Source organism: Thunnus maccoyii, chromosome 17 (genome assembly GCF_910596095.1).
Source record: "Thunnus maccoyii chromosome 17, fThuMac1.1, whole genome shotgun sequence".
Classification (NCBI taxonomy): domain Eukaryota; kingdom Metazoa; phylum Chordata; class Actinopteri; order Scombriformes; family Scombridae; genus Thunnus; species Thunnus maccoyii.
The window spans coordinates 630,267-640,819 of record NC_056549.1 but is presented as its reverse complement, the minus strand read 5'-3'; the positions used below and the strand labels follow the sequence as shown (position 1 = coordinate 640,819).

The window sequence follows — 10,553 nt, the reverse complement described above, 5'->3', positions numbered from 1 at the left end:
TGGGTAGCTTTGGCTGTTTTACACTTGAATAAAAATATTCATTCACTACTTATTCAGAGAACATCACTTGTTTTTTTACATGGATGTGTAATGTTATACTACTTCTACTTCTACTACACTACTTGTGTTTTTCTCTCATTAGAACATTTATGACAGAATGAATTCAGCAAACATGATCTTTACAGATGTTACATATATTTCTCACATTGTGATGTTTTACAGTCCTTCTTTATTTGACATTGTTGTTTTTAATCATTAATTAATGTTTAAGATAAAATGAACAAAGAGAGAAATAAAAAGAGTCTGTCAGACGTCCAATACGTTTTCTCAGGAAACAGGACTGAGTTCACCTGTACTGAAACATCTGGCCCAAGTTTCCTGTATGTTGGTTAGCTTGTGGTGATTTGATGAAACACAGCTGTGTTTGGGAAGTCGCACCATGTGAGCAAAATATAACCTATAAAAATAATCAGAGCTCTTGATGCTTTATATCCTTTTTAAATATGACCGAATCATTAAACATTTAAAGATCAAAGAAATACAATTATTAATTAGAAAATTTTACAATATTTTTTTACTTTGAGTTTTATAATTTATAATTTAAAATCAAAGTAATTAACTTATTATAATGTAATTACAATTAAACACGTTAAAAGTGTTTAATTTAGTTTCTAATAATTAAAGTTCCACTTTCCTCTATTTTAGAAACCAGTGATGGAGACATATCCACGGCCACCAGGGCCCCAATTCATCAATATTGATATTTATTTAAACATGTTTTATTTTCAATAGAATTATAACAAGAAGTTTAGATTTTACAGTTAAAATATTCAAATATGTCACTAACATCATGCAAGTGATAATAACTTTATTTACAACATGTTAATTTACAATAAGTACAACATGTATAAAGAAATGATTTACAAAAATGTATTTTCCACATTTTCTTTATTATTCATTCTGTTATAGTTTGAACATGAAGTTAAAATAGTTCAGTTTTAGTATATTAATAGAATAGTGATATATGTATTAATAGTGTATAAATGTCCACAAAGACAAATAATAATGTATTTTTACTGTTTTACATGAAGACATATTGTTACAGATTTATTGATCAGATAAGTGTGTGTGTGGCTCCAGGCTGATGATGATGATGAAGATGATGATGATGATGATGATGATGATGATGATGATGTGGTGCAGGTGATCAATCAGAGCTGGAGATTGATCCAGGAGGACATCAGCAGGGTCAGAATCATTGATCATTGATCAGATATCAGATATCCAGTAATCACAGACACGTCAGGTCTCACATTAATGAGTTTACCAACAATCACAGCTGGAAATCATGTTGCTATATGTGACCATATGTGATATTTACAATGTGATGTTACTGTAGTGCAGAGAAATATTAATATTATAGAAACACCATAGAATATTATATTATAGAGTAATATTGTAGAATGATTACAGATATGTTATATAAATACAATGGAAAAGGAAAGTAGGCTGCTGTAAAGTCCATTAAAACAATAAAAACCTAAATCCTTTTTATTCATTGTTAATTGTACTTTGGTCATAAGAACTCAGCTGCCCATCATAAATTAAAGTTTATTAATCCAACATGTTATATCCTGTATATTCATATCATTAACAATAATAATAATAATCTTTATATCTCTTTTCTAAACAAAGTTCATGTGCTTTAATAAAGTTAATAATATTAGTGCAGCAGCTGTTCAGGCTGATTGATGCTTCAACACATAGAAACATGAATCCAGTTGACTGAGGTGTGAATGAGTTTAAACAGCAACAACATGAAAGAAACTAACAGTCTATTAAACACTTGATATTTAATTTGACATTTGATATATTTGCTGAAGTTTGTTTTTAACACCAGCAGGATCCCGTAGATCTCAGGTCTCTGCTGCAGGTGCGACACACCTGCGTGACGTCAGAGCCGCGTCAGTCAGCAGGCCTGTGGGCGGAGCGTCGTGTTTGTCTCCCTGTATGTGAGCAGGTGAGACACACCTGAGCAGCGCAGGCGACAGCAGCAGAGTCTTTAATGACACTTTGTCTTTTTAATCTTTTAACGTTTTAATTGACAACAAAGTTAAAAACGTTTCGTCACTTCTTCTTCTGCGGAAACAACAACTGATCCGCGCGGAGCGGCGACACGCGTCAGGACGCGGTAAACAGTGTTCTTCCTCCCACACTCAGACTGACTGCAGTTGAAAATGCCTCCATTCTCGTCTTCCTCCTCTCATTCCTTTTCCTCCCTCCTCCTCCTCCCCCTGCTGTTGTTGCTGCTGCGGCCCGGCGGAGGAGCGGCAGAGGACGCGTCCTGCAGCGGCGCTTTCCGCTCCGGTCAGGAGAACTTCGTGCTGGACGCGGAAGACGCGGTGAAGGAGGGAGCGGTTCTGCTGTCCACTGCGCATGCGCCCTCCGCGGAGTCCTGTGAGCTCGCGTGCTGCAAGGACCCGCGCTGCAACCTGGCGCTGCTGGAGCCGCGCAGCAGCGGAGCGGCGGCGGAGGAGAGCCGCGCCTGCGTCCTCTTCAACTGCGTCCACAGAAACCGCTTCGTGTGCAGGTTCGTGAACCAGGTCGGATACCTGAGCTACATCCGAAAGTCCGTGTTCCTGCAGTACCTGGCGGGGCCGCCGGCAGCAGGTGAGTCCACCTGAGAACCCAGGTCAGTTACATAAAGTCTCATAGCAGGAAGGGTTCTCAACCTGGGCTCTGGGCCCCTACAGGGCCACAAGATGATCAACAGGAGATTAATAAAGATCATATATGACTAACATTAACTGAGCTCTCACACCTGAAAGAACTAGCTGTGACGTCATAAAGCCTGCAGGTGAATCCAGGTGATAAACAGATTTAAGGTTAGAAGAAGAAGAAAATATGAATAAAGCTACGAAAAGTTAAAGTTGGTGGAAATTAAAACTCCAACTAATAAAACGATTGGATGTAAACGTTTAATCAGTTATTAAAATGGTTGCTTATTAATTTAATAGATGGCAATTAATCGATTAATCGACTAATCATTACAGCTGTAGTTTAATAAACATGGTGTTATATTGTTGTGCAGTGATTTAAAACTGTTTCCATTTCATGAACACAACAATAATCCGTCCAGCTTTATGTTTCCTACAATCATATTTCTGCTGTAATTCAGTCGTATATGAACATAATTCCTTGGAGACAAAGTTGAATTTTATGTTTACAGAAGTTACACAGATGTTCCTGCTGAGTGTTTATATAATTATCAGATTTTCTAGACTCTAAAATCAGAAACTGATCAGAGACGTGAACATGAACTCAGTCATGACATGAACCTGTGTGACATCACTGTGTCTCCAGGTGGGCAGGCTCCGCCCATCGCCAACGCGGGTCGTGACGTGGTCGTTCAGCCCGGAGAGACGGTGACGCTCAACGGCACCGAGAGCCTGCCGCTGGACGACGCCCACATCACCGGCTACCGCTGGAGTCTGCAGAGCGGAGACGCCGGCGTCACCATGGAGGTAAAAACTCCTGAAATTATGTGTTTGCTTCACTTCAGAGCAGAAACAGGTCATGTGTGGTAAAAGCTGACACGTGTTCACTGGACAGGATGATGAGCAGGTACATGTGACGTGTCATGTGACTCAGAATGGTTGAGTTTTTTGCAGCTTTTTAATGTGTTTCTGCAGAAGGCGGAGCTTCCTGTTGTCTCTCTGTGTTAAAGAAGTTTTAAATAAAGTTTATTCTTATTATTTGAATGCGTCTCTTCCTCTGCGACAGACAGAACTTGTTCTCTCGTCCAGATGAATAAAGTTTTAAATTGTTTTTGAATGTGGTTCTGCAGACGACGGCTCTAGCTGACCAGGTGCGGCTCTCCAACCTGCAGCCGGGCTCGTACGTCTTCCAGCTGACTGTCACCGACTCCAACAACCAATCAGACGATGCCGAGGTCACCGTCCTGGTGCTCAGCCCGGAGCTGACCAGCAGTGAGTGCTCATGGGAAATGTAGTCCACTGGTTATTTCTGTGTTCAGTTTAATCTGAACTGTGTTTGTTTAGTTTGTTGTTTTGTAAAGAAACTGAACTTAAAGTCTTTGAGCTGATTCAGGATCAGTTCATTGATCGATCATTTCATTAATGTCCGTTTATTGATCAGTTAAACTCTGCTGATGAAGACAGAATCAGTTAATCTGCTGAGAGATTCCATGTTCAGTCGACTGAATCAGTGTTTGTTGTTTCACAGCTATGATCCACACCTTGACTCAAACTGGTTAGACTGGAATATCTGACACACACACACACACAAGAGAACACACATTCAGCAGAAACTAAACTAGCTCTGTGAGGCTTTTATTATGTCATCTTGACTTTTGTGTCGGCTGACGCATTGTAAATATATGTTACCACACACACACACGCCCTGCTGAGGGTTAATGTGTAAATATACTGAGCACACTTGACAGTTTTTCAGTATCGACCAAAACTGTGACTTGACAGATGGATATTTTATGTTTATGTTTTTGTTGGTTGAGATCCTTCTGAAGCATTTTATTCTGATATTTTCCAGCTGCTGCATTTCCTGTGTGCATTGCATTGTGGGAGAAAAGTGTTCATCAGCACACTTTATGAACATGTTTAGTTAAGTCACGTTCACACCTGGTTTCAACATGTGTTCTTGTTTGTGATCAGATCTCAATATGAGAAATAGCTGTCATTCATTTCTAAATCACTTCTTACTGCTGGTACTTGTAGATTTAACGAGAGAAGACTTCTAGCTGTTGGTACTTGTAGTTTTAACGAGGGGAAGACTTCTAGCCGCTGGTACTTGTAGTTTTAACGAGGGAAGACCTCTAGCTGCTGGTACTTGTAGTTTTAACGAGGGAAGACCTCTAGCTGCTGGTACTTGTAGTTTTAACGAGGGGAAGACTTCTAGTCGCTGGTACTTGTAGTTTTAACGAGGGAAGACCTCTAGCTGCTGGTACTTGTAGTTTTAACGAGGGAAGACCTCTAGCTGCTGGTACTTGTAGTTTTAACGAGGGGAAGACTTCTAGCCGCTGGTACTTGTAGTTTTAACGAGGGAAGACCTCTAGCTGCTGGTACTTGTAGTTTTAACGAGGGAAGACCTCTAGCTGCTGGTACTTGTAGTTTTAACGAGGGAAGACTTCTAGGCGCTGGTACTTGTAGTTTTAACGAGGGAAGACTTCTAGCTGCTGGTACTTGTAGTTTTAACGAGGGAAGACTTCTAGCTGCTGGTACTTGTAGTTTTAACGAGGGAAGACTTCTAGCTGTTGGTACTTGTAGTTTTAACGAGGGGAAGACTTCTAGCCGCTGGTACTTGTAGTTTTAACGAGGGAAGACCTCTAGCTGCTGGTACTTGTAGTTTTAACGAGGGAAGACCTCTAGCTGCTGGTACTTGTAGTTTTAACGAGGGGAAGACTTCTAGTCGCTGGTACTTGTAGTTTTAACGAGGGAAGACCTCTAGCTGCTGGTACTTGTAGTTTTAACGAGGGAAGACCTCTAGCTGCTGGTACTTGTAGTTTTAACGAGGGGAAGACTTCTAGCCGCTGGTACTTGTAGTTTTAACGAGGGAAGACCTCTAGCTGCTGGTACTTGTAGTTTTAACGAGGGAAGACCTCTAGCTGCTGGTACTTGTAGTTTTAACGAGGGAAGACTTCTAGGCGCTGGTACTTGTAGTTTTAACGAGGGAAGACTTCTAGCTGCTGGTACTTGTAGTTTTAACGAGGGAAGACTTCTAGCTGCTGGTACTTGTAGTTTTAACGAGGGAAGACTTCTAGCTGCTGGTACTTGTAGTTTTAACGAGGGAAGACTTCTAGCTGCTGGTACTTGTAGTTTTAACGAGGGAAGACTTCTAGCTGCTGGTACTTGTAGTTTTAACGAGGGAAGACTTCTAGCCGCTGGTACTTGTAGTTTTAACGAGGGAAGACTTCTAGGCGCTGGTACTTGTAGTTTTAACGAGGGAAGACTTCTAGCCGCTGGTACTTGTAGTTTTAACGAGGGAAGACTTCTAGCTGCTGGTACTTGTAGTTTTAACGAGGGAAGACTTCTAGCTGCTGGTACTTGTAGTTTTAATGAGGGAAGACTTCTAGCTGCTGGTACTTGTAGTTTTAACGAGAGAAGACTTCTAGCTGCTGGTACTTGTAGTTTTTGCGGGGCCTGCTTTAACTAGCAGGAAGAGGCGGAGCTCGGTGACCTTTTAACGTACTAGTTAGATTTTTGTGGTGATCACGCTGTACAGGTTGCATTCACAGCAATAACATGTTTTACTTTATCCAGGTAACGTATCCAGATACTGATCACATGTTAATGTCAGGTGTAAATGAGGTAAAAGTGAAATGAACTCACTTACTCAACTACTAATTCTGAAGTATTTGTGCTTCAAAAAAACTCAAGTTTTTAATATTATTTTATACTTTGACTCAAGAAACATACAATACTTATTACTGCATCTCATGTATCTGACTTTAATTTAAATTAAGATTTCACACAAACATCTGATCAGTTAATAAAATTAAACTACTCAGTTGTATATAAAGAAATTCAAATCAACTCCAAATCCAAATATGTAATAATAATAATGATAATAACTTAAAAACAAGCCTTTCTGTGTAATGAGTACTTTGCCTTTGATACTTTCAGAACACTTTAGTACTTGTTTGCACTATTATTACTTCTGCTTAAATGAAGCATCTGAGTGCTTCTTTCACCACCGTTTGATATCGTAATAAAAAGTAGTGACACACCTGTAACTGCACATTACAGGTGTAACAGTGTATGAAGGTTCATCACCATGGTTACCGCCCACTGATCATTGTTTTTATTCTTTATCTGTGAAGTCACCTGATCAGTATCTGTTCTTTGCCCCGCCCCTCCCAAGCTGTGTTCCTCCTATTATTGATTATTGATTATTGATCACCTGCTCATATGAATCTGATGAAACAAACCCAACTCAAGGTCCACTTACTTGCTAAAGTGATGATTGAGGAGACCATGTGATACGGTTGAAAGCTCTTGAAGTTAGTAGGAGGACTTTGAGTTGGGATTGTTTTGTCAGATTCTAAGAAGAACTTTGATGCTTCACATTTAAATTATTCAGATTTTTGTGATAAGTTGATTTTTTTTCTTCCTCACGTCAAAGACAAACATTTAGTTTTATATCAATGAAACTGATGAAGCAGAAACTGTATCACATGACCTCCTCCGTCCTATCAGAGTACTGTCTGACTCTGTGTCACATGACCTCCTCTGTCCTATCAGAGTACTGTCTGACTCTGTGTCACATGACCTCCTCTGTCCTATCAGAGTACTGTCTGACTCTGTGTCACATGACCTCCTCTGTCCTATCAGAGTACTGTCTGGCTCCGGAGAAGGTCGGTCCGTGTCGCGCTTCGTTTCCTCGCTGGCGTTATGACGCAGAGAGGGGCGACTGTGTGCAGTTTGTGTTCGGAGGCTGTAAATCAAACGACAACAACTTCCTGTCCAAAGATGAGTGTATTTCCGCCTGCAGAGGAGTCACAGGTAACACACACACCTGACTGTACACACATACACACACACCTGACAGTACACACATACACACACACACACACCTGACAGTACACACATACACACACACCTGACTGTACACACAGGAACACACACACCTGACTGTACACACAGGAACACACACACCTGACTGTACACACAGGTAACACACACACACCTGACTGTACACACAGGTAACACACACACCTGACTGTACACACAGGTAACACACACACCTGACTGTACACACAGGTAACACACACACACCTGACTGTACACACAGGAACACACACACCTGACTGTACACACAGGTAACACACACACACCTGACTGTACACACAGGTAACACACACACCTGACTGTACACACAGGTAACACACACACACCTGACAGTACACACAGGTAACACACACACCTGACAGTACACACAGGTAACACACACACACCTGACTGTACACACAGGTAACACACACACCTGACTGTACACACAGGTAACACACACACACCTGACAGTACACACAGGTAACACACACACCTGACAGTACACACACACACACACACCTGACTGTACACACAGGTAACACACACACACCTGACAGTACACACAGGTAACACACACACCTGACAGTACACACACACACACACACCTGACTGTACACACAGGTAACACACACACACCTGACAGTACACACAGGTAACACACACACCTGACAGTACACACACACACACACACCTGACTGTACACACAGGTAACACACACACCTGACAGTACACACAGGTAACACACACACCTGACAGTACACACATACACACACACACAGTTCTGCTTCATCCTGGTTAAATACTACTGATGAGTGTTTTCGTCCACAGTGACGTCAGAGAGAAGCATCGCTCTGCCCACCACTGGTCAGTCCCACAATGCACCTCTTCATCTCAGCTCTGCAGCATATTTAGGATGTAAAGTGTTAATATGATTGTGTGTGTGTGTGTGTGTGTGTGTGTGTGTGTGTGTGTGTGCGCAGAGGTGTGTGGGTCTGCGTGTCTTCCCGATCAGCTGGTCTGCAGCAGTAATTGTTGTCTGGACAGAAGTCTGGAGTGTGACGGCGTGACGCACTGCAGCAACGGATCAGACGAGAACCACTGCAACAAATGTAACACACACACACACACACACACACACACACACACACACACAAGAACACACATTCAGCAGGAACTAAAGGCAGTGACCTTCCTCCTCCTCTTCCTCAGTGAATCAGACCCTCTCTCGGCTGCTGAGCATCGATGTGAACGAGAGAAAAGGTCAGTGTGTGACTCTGTCTCTTTGAGCTAACAAGCTAACAGGCTACATGCTAACTGTGCCCCCCCCCGCCCCCTCAGCTCGGTGCACGGAGCCCCCCCGCACCGGTCCCTGCCGGGCCAGTCACACCCGCTGGTACTACGACCCTCTGGACAGGAAGTGTCAACGCTTCACCTTTGGCGGCTGTGACGGAAATGAAAACAACTTTGAGACGGAGGAGAAGTGCAGCAAGACCTGCGACGGAGTGACTGGTACAAATACACACTGATACACACACAGCACATATAGATCCATAGAGTATTAAACACACAGTTATATACAGACGGGAGACAGATTAGAGGAAAACCTGGTCCAGGTCTGGATGCTGGACCCTTGCAGTGAGTACAGTATTAAACATGCGGCTTCATTGATCAGGATCCTCGTTCTCTGCTCCAGTTCAGTTTAACTGGTTTTCTTCTCTCCGTGTGTCTGCAGAGCGACATGTTTTCGCCAGAGGGATGTTTGAACGCTTCGAGGATGAAGATGAAGACGACTCAGGTGAGACAGACTTCATGTTTCCACCAGTTTATTCTGATGAGGATGATGATGATGATGATGATGATGATGATGATGATATGATGATGGACAATGTAGTATCACAGTCAGCAGTGACAGGAAGTGACCTCACAGTCTCCTCCTCAGGCTCCATCGCGCTGGCCGTCGTCCTGTCGGTGGCCATCTTGGCTCTGTTGGCGATCCTCACCTACTGCTTCCTGAAGTCGCGGCGGGAGCGCTCGCACCGCCCCGTCGCCACAGGCCCCGCCCACGTGGCGCTGCCCGAGCAGGACTCGCTGGTTTACAACAGCACCACCAAACCTGTATGACATCATCACCGCCGCTGTCACCGTGACGACCTGCTGCTGCCTGACGTGTTGATGTTTTTGTGTCATTTTCCTTTTAATTGTTGTTTTCTTGTTGTTTCTCTGCTCGTGTTTCTGTTTGTTTGTTTCTGTGAATCTTTGTCAGATTTTCAGTCTGAGCAACATATTTATTAAATGAGCTCGGTTCAGTTTTTACATATCAGATGTTCAGGTTGTATTTTTCTGTATGAACATGTTTTTGTTTAGTTGGGTTTCTCAGGTGAATCTTTACTGTTTATATATATTTGATATCTGTTTTAATGTATTTATGAGTTTGTGTTTGAAACGTGTGAATGATTTTTAGTTTGACTGTAAATATGAAATTCTGTTATTTGAATCATCTCAGGTTGTTCAACATCTGCTGCCGTCATGTTTTTAATGTTCAGTGTTTCTGATGTCAATAAAGTTTCAGATTTACTGTCACAAAATACATTTAACGTCTTTATATTAAAGAGACGAAATGATAAAACATCAAACAAACGACTTCAACTTGTTTCTGAAGCTCATGACGATAACTGAACCGTCTCCATGAACACTGAGGAAGACCATGAGATGCAGCTGAAAGCTGCGGCTAGAGAGTGTTGTGGCTCCTCGGAGATGCTGTAAAAGGCAGATAAAAGGATCAATAAGAGCAAATACATAAAACAATATAAACATAGTTAATAACAAGAAGGAAACATTATATAATACATTAATCCTTTAAACATGAATGAAGCTGAAAGTTCAGGAAACAACAAACAGATCATTGAATAATAAAAGCAGAATTAAAAAGTCTTAAATTAATTCAGCAGTTTTATTTTAAAATTACAT

The 10,553-nt window shown here is 41.8% G+C and overlaps 1 protein-coding gene across 1 annotated transcript; it reads left to right on the top strand.

The window, feature by feature from the left end:
• The first annotated feature begins 1,945 nt into the window (after positions 1-1,945).
• On the top strand, positions 1,946-10,219 carry LOC121881913 (kunitz-type protease inhibitor 1-like). Its single transcript, XM_042389736.1, has 10 exons — positions 1,946-2,670; positions 3,364-3,524; positions 3,848-3,989; positions 7,368-7,538; positions 8,415-8,450; positions 8,567-8,695; positions 8,796-8,846; positions 8,925-9,095; positions 9,319-9,381; positions 9,526-10,219. The coding sequence occupies exons 1-10, from the start codon at positions 2,238-2,240 to the stop codon at positions 9,705-9,707; spliced, it is 1,539 nt and encodes a 512-aa protein (XP_042245670.1). The 5' UTR covers positions 1,946-2,237; the 3' UTR covers positions 9,708-10,219.
• The last annotated feature ends 334 nt before the right edge of the window (positions 10,220-10,553 follow it).

Bases quoted from the DNA above. Each gene is read 5' to 3' on its own strand.
- LOC121881913 (XM_042389736.1), top strand. From the start codon at position 2,238: ATGCCTCCATTCTCGTCTTCCTCCTCTCATTCCTTTTCCTCCCTCCTC. The intron at 2,671-3,363 runs GTGAGTCCACCT...CTGTGTCTCCAG, and splicing joins GGCGGGGCCGCCGGCAGCAG to GTGGGCAGGCTCCGCCCATC. The intron at 8,451-8,566 runs GTCAGTCCCACA...GTGTGTGCGCAG, and splicing joins CATCGCTCTGCCCACCACTG to AGGTGTGTGGGTCTGCGTGT.